This window comes from Thamnophis sirtalis, unplaced genomic scaffold (assembly GCF_051295495.1).
Source record: "Thamnophis sirtalis isolate CommonGarterSnake01/CBP01778 unplaced genomic scaffold, rThaSir2_p1.2 scaffold_6, whole genome shotgun sequence".
NCBI classification, from domain to species: domain Eukaryota; kingdom Metazoa; phylum Chordata; class Lepidosauria; order Squamata; family Natricidae; genus Thamnophis; species Thamnophis sirtalis.
Genome location: NW_028261386.1, coordinates 14906209 through 14926281, shown reverse-complemented (window position 1 = coordinate 14926281; position 20073 = coordinate 14906209). Strand labels below are relative to the sequence as shown.

At 46.3% G+C, this 20073-nt stretch overlaps 1 protein-coding gene across 4 annotated transcripts in view; it reads left to right on the top strand.

The window, feature by feature from the left end:
* The first annotated feature begins 330 nt into the window (after positions 1-330).
* COL26A1 (collagen type XXVI alpha 1 chain) overlaps positions 331-20073 on the top strand; it is a 211159-nt gene continuing 191416 nt past the window's right edge. For 2 of the 4 annotated variants that reach the window (XM_087717244.1, XM_087717245.1), the window contains exon 1: positions 333-741. In XM_087717244.1, coding sequence (XP_087573370.1) covers positions 590-741 — 152 coding nt within the window. In that variant the 5' untranslated portion in view covers positions 333-589. Of the gene's footprint in view, positions 742-20073 lie in introns of all 4 variants that reach the window. The other 2 variants (XM_087717247.1, XM_087717243.1) reach the window with 2 other exon arrangements.

Below are 20073 nucleotides of genomic sequence, written 5' to 3'. Positions count from 1 at the left end.
TTTCCGGTGCTCCAGCGCATGCACACACATTCCACTTTGGGCACTCGGTTCCGAAAAGGTTCACCATCACTGACCTATAAGGTCCCTTCCAACCCTGTTAACCTGTTCTGTTTAAACCACCAATCCTGAGTTGAACTGACTTGAACACTCTCAATCCTGAGAGTGACACACGCTCTCTTCTATGGGAACAATGACATCTGCACCACCACCAGCAGCAGCAGCCTCGCTCCTGAAGGGTTAAACCGGCGCCCCCCACCCACCTCCCGCCCCCTTTTGCAGAAGGCTGCTGAACCAACCTCGCTTGAAAAAGCCCCTCCAAGCACTTGTGCGCCCACAGCGCACGTACCTCTCCTTAAAGGCGGGGTGGCTTTAAACCCCAGCTTTTCTTCAGCTCCTTTTAAAAAAAAAATAATCCAGCATTAGTCGTCCCCCCCTCTCCTTTCTCCCTGCATTTGGCCTTAGCCCCCGACGCCGGAGCCCTCCGGAGCCTGGGAGGATGAGCCTTTAAGTCTCTCCCGGGGGTCCTTCCCGCGTCTCCTCCGCGTCCTGTTCGTTGCACTCCGAAGCCCGGGCTTTGCTCCCCCCCAAGATGCATCTGCTTTTCTTTTGGTGCTCCTGCTGCCTTTGGGGATGTTCCTTCGGGACCGGATTTCTCTATCAGTTCCCGGCATCGACGCTGCAACACAATTATCCCGAGCAGAGCTCCGGCGGACCGGCGGGCAATGCCTTCGCCAATCGTCGGTGAGTAAGCCAGATGACCCCTCCGTCGTTGGGAACGGCCCGGCGCCTCTGAAGAACGAATATACCTACTTAGAGATAGCGGGACCAACAACCAAGTTGGGGCGGGAGGGGTGTGTGCTCCGTTTCTGGAACGGGTGGGGGGAACAGAAGCGGAGTTTTAATTCTTGCCTGCACGTTTCTTGGGTCGAGCGGCGAAAGTCGTTGCCCTCCACGCCTCCCTCCTCCTCCTCCTCTTCCAGTCAGTAATGGGATATTTGGTTTGTGGTTATCCTGGATTGATCCAATATCTAAGTTGCATACATGGACTGTTGCAGATTTCCTTCCTTCCCTCCCCTCCTTATTTTTTGCTCCTTAATTTTTGTCTCCTTTTTATTGTGTCTAGTTTGTAGTCATCTTCTTTCTTAAAAAGGAAAAGGTGTGAGGAACTATTGGGAGATAGCTACCTTAGTTAGACTTCACCCAAGGAGGTGTGATGTGCCAGAAAGTGGACCCAAATTGTTCTGTTTTCAAGGTTCTTTTGTACAGCTTTTCTCTCATTGAATGTGTGAATGCATCTACAATTGAGTGCTACGGTTTGCACATAGTGCGCTTCACTAACCCAGTTAAAGTCCCACTGGTTGTTGTATATGCATAAGAATAGAATGGAATAGAATGGAATAGAATAACAGAGTTGGAAGGTACCTTGGAGGTCTTCTAGTCCAATTCCCTGCTTAGGCAGCCAGGAAACCCTACACTACTTCAGACAAATTGTTATCTAATCTCTTCTTAAAAACTTCCAGTGTTGGGGCATTCACAACTTCTGGAGGCAAGTTGTTCCACTGATTAATTGTTCTAACTGTCAGGAAATTTCTCCTTAGTTCTAAGTTGCTTCTCTCCTTGATTAGTTTCCACCCATTGCTTCTTGTTCTGCCCTCAGGTGCCTTGGAGAATAGTTTGACTCCCTCTTCTTTGTGGCAGCCCCTGAGACGCTGGAACACTGCTATCATGTCTCCCCCTAGTCCTTCTTTTCATTAAACTAGACATACGCAGTTCCAGCAGCCGTTCTTCATATGTTTTATCCTTGAGCCCCCTAAGCTTGCACAAAGCTTGCATAATATGCAAACTTTGTTAATTCATAGAGTTCATAGAATAATTTAAACCTTGGTTTTTGGCTTTCATTTTGTATTTTAATTTTAATAATGTTGCTTAGCATGTTCTGTTTGATTTAGTTAGTGGTTCAGTGTGGACCAGAAAGCATTAGCCTAGTTGAACTAATTTAGTATTTCAAGCACCAATATTTGCCTGCCAGCTTCAGAGCTTTGAGTCAGTTTTTAGAACTCAAATGATCGGAGCGCATGGTGAACCTGCCCTGGAAATTTGCTTCAGGTGTTCTACATTTCATACATCACCAGCAGTGGAAGAGGAAGAGAGTTTATATGGTGTTTGCCTATGGATCATGAGTTTTTGCTTTTCCAGCATCATCCTATATAGTCCCAAAGGTGCTTTTTCAGGAGGCAATTGGACTTTCTTGTTTTTTCTTTGAAGATGTTTCACTTCTCATCCAAGAAGCTTCTTCAGCTCTGACAGGATAGTGGGGGGATGGAAGGATTTATATTCCTTGCAGACAGTTGGTCATTTGCATCCTTTTAGAGGGTCGTTGAGGCTACTTGGAAGTTGATCTGTGTCTTCAGGATCACCTGAGTAGTGCTCCTAGTTCTGTAGTCTGCTTTTGTTTTCCCTCTGGAAATCCATTCCTACTCCCACACCATTCAAAGGTTGTTCATCCCAAATTGTATAGTTAAAAAGTTATACAATTGCAGACTACAGGAACCAGAAGCGCTACTCAGGTGACCCTGAGGACACAGATAAACCTCCAAGTGCTTCAAGGACCCTCTAAAAGGACGCAAATGACCAGCTGTCTGCAAGGAATATAAATCCTTCCATTCCACATTGTCCTGTCAGAGCTGAAGAAGCTTCTTGGATGAGAAGCGAAATGTCTTCAAAGAAAAAAAAACAAGAAAGTCCAGTTGCTTTCTGAAAAAGCACCTTTGGGACAACCATGACCTGGATGGCTGAGCATCTCTACAGACTATCATCCTGGCTGTGTACATAATCAGGTCTCTGCTCCTGTGAAGTTTAAAATCTAAAAGCAGACAAAAAGGACATTGAGGGAGAAGTAGAAGAACTACGTTCTGCAAAGGTTGGTTGCAACTGAGGTGAAGTCATTCCATTCTAGTGTTTAATAATGTCTTCATAGCATCATCCAGCCATCTTTGAAGTCTGACCACATTGCTATTCCTCTGGGAGAGTGATGGTTGGATGACACCAGAAAATATTGTGAATTGCTAGCCATATAAAAAAAGAAGCATTTTGAGAAGGGACTTGAAGTAGCCGAAATGGAGATAGCTTATGCATGTCAAAGGGCAAACCCAGGGAATTTGCTGTAACCTAGGCCACCACCATGGCACTCAGAGGTGGGTTCCTACAGGTTTGCCCGGGTTTGGTTGAGTAGGTAGTAACTCAGCCTGCCATGCCCCCGAACCGGTTCACTGGGTGGCGCCTACAGTGCCACCATCTTGTTTTTTGCTTCTGTGCATGCGCAGAGCAATTGTTTTAGTACTGGGCATGCATGCGCACACAGCCAGCCCCTGAGCAAACTGGAAGTAGCAGCAGCCGGAACCCACCCCTGATGGCACTCATGGTTGCCCACCTTGGAAACCATTAGGCTACTACATGCTTCACATGCCTTCATTTCATTATTTTTAGATTATTGTAATTAAAAACATAAAATGGGATTTACCCAGTGAAATAGCAGAGGGGTGGGTTCCTGCCAGATCTAACATCTTCTATAGAAGAGGTTCCACAAATCTACAGTGGCGTTTAGAACCGGTTCCAGCTCCCTCCCCCCGTCCATCCGCACATTATCAAGATGAAGAGCGAGAGGAGGAATTCTGGGAGCTGAAGTCCACAAGTCTTAAAGCTGTCAAGTTTGAACACCCCTGGGGTTTTTTTCCCTAAAGGTTTAGGGGTGCAAGGGTCCTGTCACTTGACAGCTTTAAGACTTGTGTGCTTCTAATGCCAGAGTTCCTGAGCCAACATGACTGGAGAAGGAATTCTGGGAGTTGAATTCCACAAGTCTTAAAGCTGTCAAGCTGCACAATATTGTGCCATGGATATGACAATAATAAGTCTGTATTTCTATTACACAGGGTCCAACTTACGTGGCTTATTTGTTTACCGTTTATTTGCTACTCCACTCAACGACGATTCCAAATGGCTTAGATTCCCCATTAAAGTAATAAGGTCAAATTAAAGTTAAATCAATATTATTGAAACCAAATGGCAGAGGCAGCAACTCTCATTTCTACATAGCCATACCTGTCAAATCACAACAATCACTTAGTGTTAGTTCTGTAGGAGCCACTTAATATTCCTCCCTTCCCAAATGCTCTCAGGAAGTTCTTAATTGCATTGAAGGGAAAAAAAAGCATCTTGGATGGGGTTGACTTTATCCTTGAGGGTTGTTCAAGAGGAGAGCTCTTTCCAGTCCTTCAAGGTACTGTGGTCCAGATAGGAAGCACGTGTTTTTCTTTGATATCACCTTAAACATTACATACCGATGCAATGGAAAAATGATGTCAAATCAAGGCTGGCTTCAGAAAAGGCAGAAGGACACACGATCAGAGAGCTAGAGTATCATGTAAGGCCGTGATGGGAAACCTATGGCACACCTTTCTGTGGGCACGGGGGCTGTCGCCAGCTGCTCTTTCGGTTTCCAGTGTGCGCATGCGTGCTGGCAAGCTGATCTTCGCATGTGTCGGAGCCCCGGACACCTGAAGACCAGCTGGCTCATGCACACACACACACAGGCCACCTGGCCTTCAGGTTTCTGGCGCTCCGGCGTGTGTGAAGACCAACTGGGCAGCATGCATGCGCACACCGGAAACCAAGAGACCAGGTGGCTGGCGTATGCGTGCACACTGGCCAGCTGGTCTTTGAGTTTTCGGGGCTCCAGGACACATGAGTCCATGCGCACACACGTTTCAGTTTGGGCACTGGGTGCCGAAAAGGTTCGCTATCACTGATGTAAGGGGTAACGGAGAAGAAAGAGAATGAGAGAAGGTTTACTTTTGCTTTTTTTTGCCTATCACAGGTGGTGTTTTTGTTTTTGTTTTGATTCTGCCAGAACATGGAACACATTAAAGCTAAGGGGAATGCCAAAACTTGTGATAATTCATCTCAGGAACCATTACTATGAATAAGTAACTACTGCAAAAGGACTTAAGTTTGGAGAAGCAGAGCGATTCGGAATAGAGAAGAAGTAAGATGAGGATGAAGTAGCATGAAGTAAGAGGATGAAGAATTAAGATGAGGGATGCGGTGGCTAAGACGCTGAGCTTGTCGATCAGAAAGGTTGGCAGTTCGGCGGTTTGAATCCCTAGCGTTTCATAATGGAATGAGGTCCCGTTACTTGTCCCAGCTTCTGCCAACATAGCACGTAAAAATGCAAGTAGAAAAATAGGAACCACCTTTGGTGGAAGGTAACAGCGATCCGTGCACCTTCTGCATTTAATCATGCCAGCCACATGACCACGGAGACGTCTTCAGACAGTGCTGGCTCTTTGGCTTTGAAACAGAGATGAGCAATGCTCCCTAGAGTCGGGAACGACTAGCACATATGTGTGGGGAGAACCTTTACTTTTAAGACAAGGATGTGTGTGGTTACAATTCTATTTAACTTAAGCAGAGAATTATGTTATAAGAATGGCAGGCTGGAAATAAAAAAGGGAGGTCAAAATGCTAATAATTTTGAGATGTTCCCATGGTTCCACTCGGGTAGATGAAAGTAAAGAAGGCTTAGAAGGGCTCCTTATGAAAGTAAAAATAGAACGTGAAAATCTTGGTTAATGTTAAATGTTAAGAAGATAAAACATACTATCCACCAGCACATTTAGTTTACCCACTATTGATGCCAAAGAACTGATGGGGTGGGCGGGGTGGAAAGGGATAATCATTTTGTTTGCTGAAGTTCAAGAATAGATAAAGATGGATACTAGAGGCCTTTGTGCGATGAGAAAATGCTTTGTTTTCCAACTAGAGCAAACCTTCAGGTTTCACGTTCTGTACTGTATTTCAAGACAATAATTTCAAGAGACATTTTTGGCCAGGCAGAGTTTGGCATCACTGAAACATTGATTGTTCCTGGTTTCAAACAAAATCTAGAAGGGTGAGTGGGCAAGACTGACGCTGATCAAGTCTTCTCTTCCACCCCCTCAATATTTGTTTGTCTGTCTGTTTATAAGGTTTGCAGGGCTGCCCATCTTGGAGTTCAACTCTGGGCACTCACCACAACAATAAAACCACAAAACAATAAAACCATAAAAACTATAAAAACCAAGACTAAAAACCCTATATCTCAAACATCCTCCTGGGATGTCTCATCAACCACCCGACACAAGTGACATTGAGCTGGCTATGCCCACCCTGGCCACCCCTATCCCCGAGGTCAAACACAACCCTGATGTGGCCCTCAATGAAATTGAGTTTGACACCCTTGCAGTAGTCCAACTAAGAAGTAAATAGGGCACGAAAGTCCACTGCCCCTGATTTTTTCAACACCTTCCTTCCTTCTTAATTGCTGCCACTCTTGCACGCCCCTTGACCGTCTGCTCCCCATCTTCCCAACACTTCCCCCCCCCATCACTGCACCAGATATTTCAGTGTGGCATATCTCACCAGCCATCACTCATTTTCCCAGCATCTTCTGTACCCCCCCCCCCCACTGCCTCTGCTACCACCGCCATTGCCCTCATCAGAATGTTCTTCTGCACAGTGTTCTGTTGTATATTATTTGCCATGGGGTGGGTGCCTGCTGGCAATCCTACTGGTTCAGCGCCTGAAAAATTTGCATTTAAAAAGATCTGCACATGTGCACAATATTAAAAAAGGGGAGAAATTACATTTTTTCCATGAAGATTGTTCTGTGCATGTGCAGAACAGAAAATCAAGATTGTTAGGAATATAATCTAACGGTTGGGTTGGCAATATATAAATCATGTAACAATGCTATAATTGTTTCTTTAAATCGTACTGTAAAATGTGATTGGTTGCTGCTTTCCTCAATCGGCCATAAGAGGGAGCCAGAATGACTGTTAGCTCTCTGTTTGTTAGATGCTGGGCTGATCTGAGTGTTTTAGAATCTGGCTGTTAGAAAGTGCCGTGAGCTATTGTAAGTTTTGCAACTGTTAGCAAACTTTGAGTACTGAACTGATTATATGAAACTGGACTACGTTATTTGGATTATCCCTTAACTGAAAGACATTGATGACTGACTGTCTTATCCGTGCATGACTTGGGCTGTTTGATGGAGTCTGATACCTCTATTTCCATGAAAGTAAAAGCCTATTTAAACTGCAGTGTCTCTGTATGCTGGTTTGTGTGTTTTCCAACACAACTCTCACAACGCTTCTCTGAACGCACTTGCTCTCCCAACGGGGAGCTTACCTAACAAAAGCAAGATTAAAGAAATCGTGATGCAGCATAATAGGTCGTTGTGTACTATTGTGTAATTTGCTTTTCTCCTAATTGCTATGCTGCCTCTGGTGCAGTCCTGTGCATGTATTTTGGAGTAAGTTTCATTGAATGCAGTGCGCCTTTCTCTTTTAAGTCCACTTGTGTTTCTCTTTTCTCCGCTTGACTTTATGGTGAGAATCCTGTCTTACAGAAAGCAATGCAAACTGCCGGCTAGTTCAGTTAAAGAAATACAACTTGCCAAATGTAGAAAGAAATGGGTTTTGGCAAGTCTTTGGAAGGTCATCAGGGTTAAATGTAAATTTCTTGCAAAGAGAATTCTCTGAATTAAATAATTCTGGGAACGGTTCATCGTGCCTAGTGGCATCATTAAAACTCAAAAAAGAAAGGGATTTGAACAAAAGCAGCCGAGGAAGGAGAATTCCTTGGGATAAGAGAAATTGGAAGGATGCCATTCTTCCTTTGAAATGCAACAGGGTGTAATCTCATCTTGCAGACTATCAACTCTGTCTGGCAAACGCAAGGCAGAACTAAGCACCAAGATACTCCTGGAAGTTTGTAGGGAGTAGATGGAGTAGAATGGAAAAGAGGGAGTTTGTGATGGTTCAAATACTTCCATTTCTTTGACTGGTTTCTATGTGCAGGAGTCTGTTGCTGGCTTGCCTTCACCTTCCTTCCTTCTCTCTCTCCCTCTCTTCCTTCTGCCAGATATTTGGAAGGCTTCTCTGTACATTACTTGGATGGCCTTTCTTTCATTTGATGTCACTATTGCTCATTATCTTCCATTGTGCTTTGGAATCTTTCATTAGGGCTTTCATTCACCTCCTGCAGTGACTGCAGGGCAGAGTTCACATTAGCAAGCTGCTGACATTGGCAAGAGTCAGCATTGGCAAGATGGCAAAGATGGACAGGGCATTGCTGTGCAAGACCCACTCCAATTGTGCATCTGCTGCATGGATGTTCAGGGCCTTCAGAGCAAAGCTTTGAGGCCAAGCTATTTGAAGGTTTGCTTCTCCTCCATTGCATCTACCCATCCCATTAGGATGGGAAGGCAGGGCACATTGCAGGCACATTACATCCATTTATTAGAGATGTACATCTGATGGGACCACCTTAGAATAACAGAGTTGGAAGGGACCTTGGAGGTCTTCTAGTCCAGCTCCCTGCTTAGGGGGGAAACCCTACACCACTTCAGACCAATGATACCCAACATCTTCTTAAACACTTCCAGTGTTGGGGCATTCACAACTTCTGGAGGCAAGTTGCTCCACTGATTAATTGTTCTAACTGTCAGGAAATTTCTCCTCAGTTCTAAGTTGCTTCTCTCCTTGATTAGTTTCCATCCATTGCTTCTTGTCCTGCTCTCAGGTGCTTTGGAGAATAGCTTGACTTCCTCTTGTTTGTGGCAACCCCTGAGATATTGGAACACTGCTATCATGACTCCCCTAGTGCTTTTTTTCCATTAAACTAGACATACCCATTTCCTGCAACGGTTCTTCATATGTTTTAGTCTCCAGTCCCCTAATCATCTTTGTTGCTCTTCTCTGCACTCTTTCTAGCATCTCAACATTTTTTCTACATCGTGGCGACCAAAACTGAATGCAGTATTCCAAGTGTGGCCTTACCAAGGCATTATAATGTGGTATTAACACTTCATGTGGTCTTGATTCCATCCCTCTGTTTATGTAGCCTAGAACTGTGTTGGCTTCTTTGGCAGCTCCTGCACACTGTTAGCTCATATTTTAGGGCAAAAAGGGCCTTCTTGGTGGTGGCCCCTGTCCTATGGAATATCATTCTCAATGAGATACAATTGGCCCCCACCTTGTTGCTTTTCTAAAGGCCCCTGTAGATAATAATTTCATCAGTGGGCCTGGAGACCCCAAATGGAGATAGAGCGGATGAAGTGATTGGCCTGATTGTGTTACTTGTTTGGAATGTTTGGAATGTTTATTATAATTTATAGGCCGCCCTTTTCCCTGAGGGGACTCAGGGCGGCTTACAAAGCACGGGAAAGGGGATACAAAGACAAAAAACATAAGACAATACATAATATTAAAAATAGAGCACAACATTCATTCATCATTCGGGAGGGGACGAACTAAGATTTTTTATCCCCAGGCCTGACGGGATAGCCAGATCTTAAGGGCTGTGCGGAAGGCCTGGGCGGTGGTGAGGGTGCGGATCTCCACGGGGAGATTGTTCCATAGCGTCGGAGCTGCAACTGAGAAGGCTCTCCTCTGCGTAGTCGCCAGTCGGCACTGACTGGCGGATGGAATTCGGAGGAGGCCTACCCTGTGCGATCTGATGGGACGCAGGGAGGTAATTGGCAGAAGGCGGTCTCTCAAATAGCCAGATCCACTACCATGGAGCGCTTTGTGAGTGGTAAGGAGGACCTTGAAGTGCACCCGGAGATCAACAGGTAGCCAGCGCAGCTCACGGAGGATCGGTGTTATGTGGGCGAACCGTGGTGCGCCCACGATCACTCGCGCGGCCGCATTCTGGACTAGCTGAAGTCGCCGGATGCTCTTCAAGGGCAGCCCCATGTAGAGCACATTGCAGTATTCCAGCCTGGAGATCACAAGGGCTCGAGTGACTGTTGTGAGGGCCTCCCGGTTCAGGTAGGGCCGCAACTGGCGCATCAGGCGAACCTGAGCAAATGCCCCCCTGGTCACAGCTGACAAATGATGGTCAAAACTCAGCTGTGGGTCCAGGAGGACTCCCAAGTTGCGGACCCTGTCTGAGGGGTATAAATTTTGTCCCCCCAGCCTGATTGATGGAACATTAGCCAAATTATTGGGAGGAAAACACAACAGCCACTCGGTCTTTTCCGGGTTGAGCACCAGTTTGTTAGCTCTCATCCAGTCTTTAACAGCCTCAAGGCCCCGGTTCATCACTTCCACCGCTTCATTGAGTTGGCACGGGGCGGACAGATACAACTGTGTATCGTCCGCATACTGATGGTATTTTATCCCGTGCCTCCGAATGATCTCGCCCAGTGGTTTCATGTATATGTTAAATAGTAGGGGGGATAAGACCGAGCCCTGCGGCACCCCACAAGTAAGGGGCCTCAGGGACGATCTCTGCCCCCCCCACCAACACCGACTGCGACCTGTCCGAGAGGTAGGAGGAGAACCACTGCAAAACAGTGCCGCCCACCCCCACCTCCCGCAGTCGTCGCAGAAGGATACCATGGTCGATGGTATCGAAAGCCGCTGAGAGGTCAAGGAGAACCAGGATGGACGCATGGCCTCCATCTCTGGCTCTCCAGAGATCATCGGTCAATGCGACCAAAGCAGTTTCTGTGCTGTAACCGGGCCTGAAGCCAGACTGGAAGGGGTCAAGATAGTTAGCTTCCTCCAAGGTACGCTGAAGCTGGAAGGCCACCACCTTCTCAACAACCTTCCCCACAAAGGGGAGGTTGGAGACTGGACGGTAGTTGTTAAGAACTGCTGGATCCAAGGACGGTTTCTTCAGGAGGGGTCTCACCACCGCCGCCTTCAGCGCGGTGGGGAGATGCCCCTCCTGAAGAGAGGTGGTAACAACCGCCTGGATCCAGCCTCGTGTCACCTCACTGCTGTTGGCAACCAGCAAGGAGGGACACGGGTCCAGTATACAGGTGGAGGCGCTCACAGCTCGCATAGCCTTGTCCACATCCCCGGAGGCAACATCCTGGAACTCAATCCAGAGATGGTCTGCCAAATCATTCCCCTGTGTCTCGGCTGGATCTGCAGGAGTGGAGTCCAGGTCCGATCGAAACCGAGCAACTTTGTCCGCCAAGAACTGTACATACTCCTCAGCCTTACCCTGTAAGGGGTTCTCCGTCTCCATCCTATTTAGGAGGGAGCGGGTTATCCTAAACAGGGCGGCTGGGCGGGACTCGGCGGACGCTACCAAGGAGGCAATGTGAGATCTTTTGGCTGTTCTTAGAGCCCAAATATACTCCTTGGTGCAAGCTGTCAACAGTGCCCGGCTCGACTCGGACCTATCGGACCTCCACAGGTGCTCTAGGCGTCTCCTCCGGCGCTTTATCTCACGGAGCTCCTCGGTAAACCAAGGAGGCCTCCGTGGGCCGCTGACCCGGAGGGGCCGTAGTGGCGCAATCCGGTCCAGAGACTCTGATGCTGCCGAGTGCCAGGCCGCAGCAAGAGTCTCCGCCGAACTGTGGGCGAGAGCATCTGGAATAACCCCAAGCTCCGTCTGGAACCTTACTGGGTCCATAAGTCGCCTGGGGCGGAACCACCTGGTCGGTTCCTCCTCCCTATGGTGGGGGTTTGGCCTCCGGAAGTCTAGCCTCAGTAGGCAGTGGTCTGACCACGACAGGGGAATGATCTCATTTCCCCTCAGACCAAGATCATAACTCCACTGCTCCGAGAGGAATACGAGGTCGAGCGTGTGACCCGCTGAGTGGGTTGGGCCTCGAATTACCTGGGTCAAGCCCATGGCTGTCATGGAAGCCATGAACTCCTGCGCTCCATCGGAGTGTTCACCGAGCGAAGGCAAATTGAAGTCCCCCAGAACCATAAGCCTAGGGAACTCAACTGCCAGCTCGGCTACTGACTCGAGGAGCGAGGGGAGGGCTGCTGCAACGCAGTTGGGAGGCAGGTACGTAAGCAGCAAACCCACTTGACCCTTGAGGTCCAGCGTCACCAGTAGGGACTCACACCCGACAAGCTCCGGAGCAGGGATCCTACGAGGTACTAAAGACTCCCGGATTACAATAGCCACACCGCCACCCCTTCCCTGGGCTCTCGGCTGATGAAGCACCTGAAATCCGTCTGGGCACATCTCTACGAGGGGGACTCCTCCCTCCGTGCCCAGCCATGTCTCAGTAATACATGCCAGGTCTGCCCCCTCGTCTGTTATCAAGTCCCGGACGAGGGGAGCCTTGTTAACAACAGACCTGGCATTTAGCGACAGCAGCCTGAGACCAGGGTCCTGACTACTCGCGCCATCTGACCTTGGAGTGGGACTCATAGGGCCGGAAGGAGGGATCTCTGTGATATAGCGAACCCTCCTTCCCCGGTAATGGCCAGCCCTAAAGTCCCCATGGGGATGTGAATGGAGCATTATGGTTTTCAATGTTCTGAATAATTAACGTTGTAAGCTTCCAGGCATGTCCTGAGTGTGAGTTTGGCGGCCATGTACATTTGTTTAATAAATAAAAGGTACACCTGCCATTTTGCCAATGTTGACCCCCTCCTGCAGACACCACTGTTCCCCCTCTGGTCTTTGGCCCCCATAGTCAAAAAGGAGGTTTATGAAATCTAAATCTTTTGCCCCAAGGAACGTTCCTGATAATTCCAGTGTGTAAGATGTAAAGTTCAAAAGAAGAAACAAGATGAGTGCATTTCAGACAAGGAATTTGTTTTCAGTATCAGAAGTGAGATTATGGTGATTATTGTACTGTAGTGGTTACTTTTTATTTCATAAAGCAAAACAATCTCTAGGCTAAAAACTTGCTAGTGCATGAAATTTACTTGAGCATGGATTCTGCAGAATGCCAAAGCAACGGAAACGTGGGATCATATTTTAAAGGGAGGGAAAAAGTTGTCTTTTTAAAATAGCTTTCCCTAACTTAGCATACTCCAGATGTGCTGAAATCCCACAATTCCCAAGTAAGATGACAGTCCTGGAAAGGAATTTTGGGAGTTACAGACTTGACATATCTGGAGGGCAGCAAGTTAAGAGAGACTGTTCTAGTTTATGTTAACATAAAGACCCCCTCCCATCTTTCTTTGAGATTACTGCTGTTCAGGCTGTTGTAAAATGAATGAATGAAATGGAGCGGAACGGAATGGAATGAAGAGATAAGATAAAGCAAGATAAGATAAATAGAGCCATTAGAAATAATAGCTGGCTGATCAGAGATTTGGGATGCTTACTCAACAAAGGAATTCCGCCATATGCCCTTTTTCACTTGTGAAATATTAATGGGTGGGTTTACATATAGTCACATAGAAAAGCCTCTGGAGATCCCATTACTCGGTGGTGGAAGAGGGCAGCTTTGCTTCTTTTAAATGAAATCTCTGCATCTCTAGCTAGCCTAGTAGGAGGTCTGGGAAAGAGCCCCAAAGAGCCACTGGGGTCTGTTTTAAAATAAACAGTAATGGACTCAGTGACCTGGAGGCTTCACTTCATATAAGGCAGTTTCCTAAGTTGTTGAATAAATAAATGATGGCTTATCAGCAAAAAGAAAAAGAAAAATGCACATAACCACTTCAGTATAAGTAAGGAAGCAGCCTGGCTTTAGTTCAACATCCTGGGGGGGGGGGGGTTATGTTTGTTTTTTGCCACCAAGGTCTGCCAGAGGCTTTTGGGATGCCCACAGGTAGCTAGAGTGGCTCAAGTGCACTCCCTGAAAGAGGGGAATGGCATAGTACAAAGGAGAAGCCAGAGATTTGTATAACAGTTGTACTTGTTCATTCATTAGTTTGATTCAGTCCTGTTGATTAATACACTGAGGCAGTGTATTCAAAAATTCAGCAACGGGTTCTCTGGGATGGGCATGGCCATGGTGGGCATGGCCATGGTGGGCATGGCCATGGTGGGCATGGCCTAGTTGGCCTCCTGCACCACGACCGGGGGTGGGGGGATTTTTGCTTTCCTCGAGCCTCTGGGTGGGTGAAAACTGCCTTCCCTGGGCTTCTGGAACTTCCGGAAGGCCTGTTTTCCTCCTCCCCAAGTCTCCACGTGGACGTTGTACTTATCTCGTATCGAAAACGGGCCGCATGGAGACTCCTGGGAGGGGATGGGGGGGCAGCCAGGGGTGAGATTTGGAGGTTCTCCGAACTGGCCATAACATTAGCTACAGGTTCTCCTGAACCCGAGCAAACCCATAGCAGCCCACCCCTGCATGGAAGGCAATTAAAAGTCATCATAACAGAAACACAGCATATCGTGCTATAATGGGAAAAGGTACAGTCACCATACATTATGCAGTTGCTAATTCCATTTGATTAATGGAACGAGCTCCTTTCTTTCTCCCTTGTTCCCTACAGCTGATTGGGCAGAATTTCAGATAGAAATAAATGTTTCAAGAAGGACTCAACAGCCGCTGAGTTCAAGGACACATCCATGTAATTTTCTTGGCAGCAATACAGAAGTGATTTGCTGCTGACTGCCTTCTTCTAGAAATGTTTGCCCAATTTCCTAGTCTGGCTTATAAACTGGGGTTCCCTGGAGTGCTAACTAGGCTTGACCTTGTTTAGCTTGTGAGCCTAGATAAGCTTGGCCAGGATTTCCCACCTGCTTCAAATATTGGAGAAAATCCCTTCAGACAGAGGTTAAAGGAAAGTAGAGCACATGGCTAATTGGGACTAGAACTCTCCCATAGCTGCTATTCGTTGCTGAACTTGGTGATTCTAGTTAGTTATCCCTAAGAATCATTAGCTTGGCTCTTAATTTATTACGATGAGATATGATATCTTCTTTTGCCCACACCTTTAATCCTTTCAAGACAGAACTCAGCCAAGAGTTGCAGTTGTAATCTCTGCAACTGACAATGGCTTTCTTGTTTAAGCCAAAAAGTTACAACCATCAACCTGGGAGGATCTGAAACTAGCTTCACACCATAATTTGGGCCCCAGTCGCCAAATGGTCGGTAAAGTTCAAAAGGAGGAATAAGGTGAGTGCATTTCAGACTAGGAATTTGTATTCAGTCGCAGAAGTTTCAGACCTAAGAAATGGAAATATGATAAGGTTTTCCCACCCACCAACATTATTCATTATCTGGGCCCAATAGCACTAGCTGTATTGAAAGAACCAGATGCTCTATACCAAGGAACCCCAATCCCCAGGTTGAGGACTGGTACTGGCCACCTAGTGAGAAGGAAGGACTCACTGGAGAAGAACCTAATGCTGGGAAAGATTGAGGGAAAAAGAAGAAGGGGACGACAGAGAATGAGGTGGCTGAATGGAGTCACTGAAGCAGTAGGCGTGAGCTTAAATGGACTCCAGAGGATGGTAGAGGACAGGAAGGCCTGGAGGAACGTTGTCCATGGGATTGCAATGGCTCGGACATGACTTTGCAACTAACAACAACTGGTATGAAGCCCATGAGAAACCGGCCATGCAAACAAGCGAAGCTTCATCTGCGCATGCATAGGATCTAGGTTGTGTATGAAACCATCCCCCGGTCCATTTTTGGGGGAAAATTGTTTTTCACTGAACCAGTCCCTGTTGCCCAAAAGTTCAGGGACCACTGCTCTACAGTAGCGACGTCAAACTCGATTTCATTGAGGGCTGCATCAGGGTTGTGTCTGACCTCGAGGGGCTGGGTTCGGCATGGCCAGAGTGGCCATGGCCAGTTTGACATCACTTGTATCCGGGGCATCTGTGATGGCCTGACAGCTCTTCCAGCGAAAATGGGCTCCCAATCTCCATTATTGGCTTCCTGCAACCCTCTACCAGTTAACTCCATTTTCATTGGCAGAGGGTTGCCGGAGTCTGTCCCAGCCGAAAATGGAGATTGGGAGCCCGTTTTCACTGCAGAGGCACCACGGACCGGTCTAGAGCAGCCACGCGTGCCAGATCTAAGCACCCCGCAGGCTGGATCTGGCCCAGGGGCCTTGAGTTTGACACCCCTGCTCTACAGGGTGTGTTCCCCTATTCATTGCTTGGCCATTCCACCTTTTCTGAGCCTGGCTGCACAGAGCCATGAGAGTCTTCCAGCTTCAGGAACAACACTGTCTACTACTAATGCTACACAGAAAAAGCAGGTTTTAGGCTTGCAACATGTTCAGGAACATGCCTGAGATGCACCAGCTAGACCCCAATGCCGAAAAGTTGCTCAGAAAGACCAAGTGTGTAATCGTAGACCAGGCTGTCTTCAAGCAGATACACAGCTCAGCAGGGATTTATTTTCATTCCAGAACTAGAGCCTGCACACACACACATATTTCCATCCATGAATCTGTTTCTGCTTTCTCCCACAATTTCTTAGGCATCCTAATTTAAAGAGAGTGAAGTAAGGGTTATTTACTGTTGCTACTAAACGACTGGGAGTGGAAAATGCATGCTAATCTTCCGTAAAGTATCTTGAGATTTACCCTCCTCTGCCGTACAGGACCAAAAAGACCTCCTTGGTCCTTGACTCAGAAAACTTAGGTGATTTCATTGCATCTTGTTTTATTCCAGTGTGGAGTACAATTAACATGTGTAGTGCATTAACTCAGAGGGAACCAGATGTTTCAAAACTAGAGTTTCAAGTTTAGCTAACAGATCACTCAACTTTGGGTAGGGAAGGATTAAAGGCACACATGTGTAATTTTTTAAAGACTTGTTGGTTCTTCTAACAGTGAATGTGATTTTAATTATGACCTCTTTCATTCTTTCAGCAGAGGCCACCATTTGCAAAGTGATAAATCACAATGAGCAGGTACTTGGTTTATGCCCCAAATTACAAGCACTCCTACTTTGATTTTCTAGTATGTAGGAGCTCCAGTCCTACTTTGCTCTAAGCCAAAAAAAAGGGTTTGCTTCTATGTACTTTAGCTCGTTGCACAAACCCAGCTGTTGCTTGAAACCACAATTTTCAGCACAGTGCAATTCTGTGAGCTCCACTGATTGAGGTCTATACTGTACATGATAAAGAACCACAACAAGGCAATGCATAAAGTCAACCATTATTTAAAATCAGAGTTCATAGCATTGTTGGAAAAAATATCCATCTGGTTCAGTTCCAAGCTAGGAGAAAGACAATGGAAATATGGAGGCTGATTGGAAAGATGGTTTAATGATGAAGCAGGACCACATGGGTTGTGTTGGTGCAGCTGACCACATGGAGTTGAGAATGGGTGGCTTTTAGACCTTCTCGATACCTTGAACTTCCTATTCCTGTGCAAAAATATGTACTCGATTGGCTGTTGTAGGGGTCATAGGTGGCTCTGTAGGTTGTCTGAGCTAGGTTTGGTTGAAGTTTGGAGGGTGATGCAATGTTCTTAGGAGATTGTGCAATGTGGTGAGCTCTGCTGCTAGATGCTAGATGGGTTAATCCTATTATGTCCTGTAGGAAGTTAAAACCCACCCTCTCCTAGAAAAAGAAATATCCTGGGAAATATTGAAAAGGACAATATGGATAAGAAATTGAGAAACATGTTTTTAGGCAGGAAACAGATACACTCTTAACAGCCCCCACCTTTGTCAATGGGCCATTAAAAGGCCTGAGGCAGTCTATTCTACATAACAAAGACCTCCCCCTTCAGCTCCAGGGTGATGGGATTAAGGCATGATAGTATTAGCCCTTTACCCATCTCCCCACAGGGCACCTGGGAAGAAGCAATTCTCAACCAAACTTTGTCTCAAAGCACAGCCTACAGAGTTGCCCCTGGGTGGCCCCATGGGAATCTGACAACCAATCAGAATACAAGCTCAAGTTCAAAGCCCAGAGAGGGTATAAAACCAGGGATTTTCTGCCTCTCTGCCTCTTTTTCTTCTTCACCCAACAGCTGGAAGCATGTGATCCCCCTTTTCTGTTCAGGAGCTCAAGCTATGTGATCCCGTCCACAATTAAACCATCTTTCTAAGCAGTCTCCATGTTTCCAGTGTCTTTTCCCCACACTTGGAACTGAACCAGAGGTGGGTTCCTACCAGTTCGCAGCTATTCGGTAGAACCGGTTCGTCAAATCTACCGAACCGGTTAGAAGAGGTTCCACCAGAGGACCCGGAAAGCAGGCCACACCTACAGAAGAGGTTCCAAAATTTTTTGAAACCCACCACTGGTCCTTGGATATGATTATTCTACACTATCATGCTCATATTTATAAAACTCAGTGCCTCTGTGAAAGGTAAGGATGACTACTGCATTTGTGGTGCAATCAGAACATTGCGTGTATTGAAGTTGTTTTAACGCAAACCAAAGATGCCTTTTAAAAAAACAAGTTTACATCACATTCTTATGCATGCCAGTGCTGTGTGTGAGGTAATTTAAGGTGGTTCTGACAAGTATCGTCGGCATCTTCATATCCGGTCACATGGGCGGCAAGCCACCCCCCCTCCAGTCACATGGGTGGCAAGCCACTCCCACAAAGGAGGCCATACCCACAGAGTAGGTTCGAACAATTTTTGAAACCCACCACTGAACTGAACCCAGAAGGACGTTTCTTCCAACAGTCCTGGAGGGTCATGTCTTAATCCCATCCCCCTGGAGCTGAAGGCCTTTTGTTTTGTAGGAAGTCTGGCCCAAATTTTCTCAATGGGCACAAAATATCTGCTAGGGGTATTAAGAAAGGAGAGGGGGATTGCTTTGGAGGTTGCTTTCCAAGAGCATGTTTCTCCATTCCTCCTTTAGGGAAATATAATATTCTGTCTTTTTAATATTTCCTAAAATATTTCATTATTCTAGAAGAGGAGTAAGTGCTAACTTTCTGCAGCATGTTGTATACATACAGCCAGTTTTAATTTATTCAACAAATCACGATGCAAACCATTACTTACATATTGGCATCCAATATTGGATTGCAAATAGATAAAGGAAGATTTGCTTCAGGCAGATTTTCCTATAGGTTAACTAGGCTTCAGCCTAGGGCCTCAAGATCAAGAGGGGGCTACATTCAAATTGTTAGCAAAATTAAAATTACACTATTCTAAAAACAGTGAACACTAAAACACTGAACCGAAAATAAGGAGAAATTCTACGCATATGACTAATAAACAAACATAAAAAGGTATTGGTTAAAATCGTTCCAGCGCTGCGACAGTTGGGGAGCCCGCCCACGTTCCCGGCACCGGCGGTCGGGCGAGAGGCGCGGCCGCTCCCAGTAGCCGCCCCGTCAACGTGGAGCCCACCAGCGGCCAGGCAGGTGAGGGTGAGGGGGCCAAGCCGGGCAGCTGAGCGCAGCAGGGGAGGCGGCTGGGCTCGCTGCCTTTGCCGCAGAGCAGAGCCCGGAGGCCGGCTATATATATTGATATATATTGATATATATCACAGTAATGATGTATTTTATTGTCTCTCATGTAATTTACAAACTTAAAAATGGGAGGTGAAAGGGCCTCATAAGTGGAATAGCCTAGGGCCTCTTTTCATCTAAATCCGGCCCTGGCTTCAGGGCTCATGTTCTGTTATTTGTCCCCATTTGATATCCATGGATTGCTTGCTTGCTTGCTTGCTTGATTGATTACGTGATACCAAGTCATGTTCATCTTCTGGTAACCACATAGATAGATTTTCTGCATGATAATCTATCCCTAACCTGTTTTTTCAAGTGCAAACTGATACAGAAAGGATTCCTAGAAGCAGGAAAGTTCAGATTCTTAAATCAGGGGTCTCCAACCTTGACCAGCTTTGCTGGCTGAGGAATTCTGGGAATTGAAGTCCACTAGTCTTCAAGTAGCTAAGATTGGAGGCCCTGGTCTTAAAACTGTATAACTGCATTAAATCCTGTTCCTGCCAGTAGAGGGAGCATGTCTATTTTTAGAAACAAATGTTCCCAAAATCGAGGAGGGAAAATTGAGTTCTCAGTTCTTAATTTAACCAATTTAACACTTTACCACCTAATTTGTTTCAAAGACATCAAGACTGAGCACTTTGGAAGTAAAATATATTTGATCTGAATTAAGCTAGCCTAAGCCCATGTAATTAATTATGAAATGAAAAGGGAATGAAACCAAAAAAAGAACATTTAGTTACGCAAAAAAATGATAAAGAAAATTACAGTGCTGACAAAAAGTGGAAGTAGGAGAGGGCAGAAACCAAAGTGTGTTCAACTGTAGTTAATAGGAGTTCGGTAATTTCTAATACAAATATAGATTCCTATCAACAATGTTCAAATAATCATCTCCAAGGAGAAGATGATCCAACAATACATGTAGCACAACGATGGGATT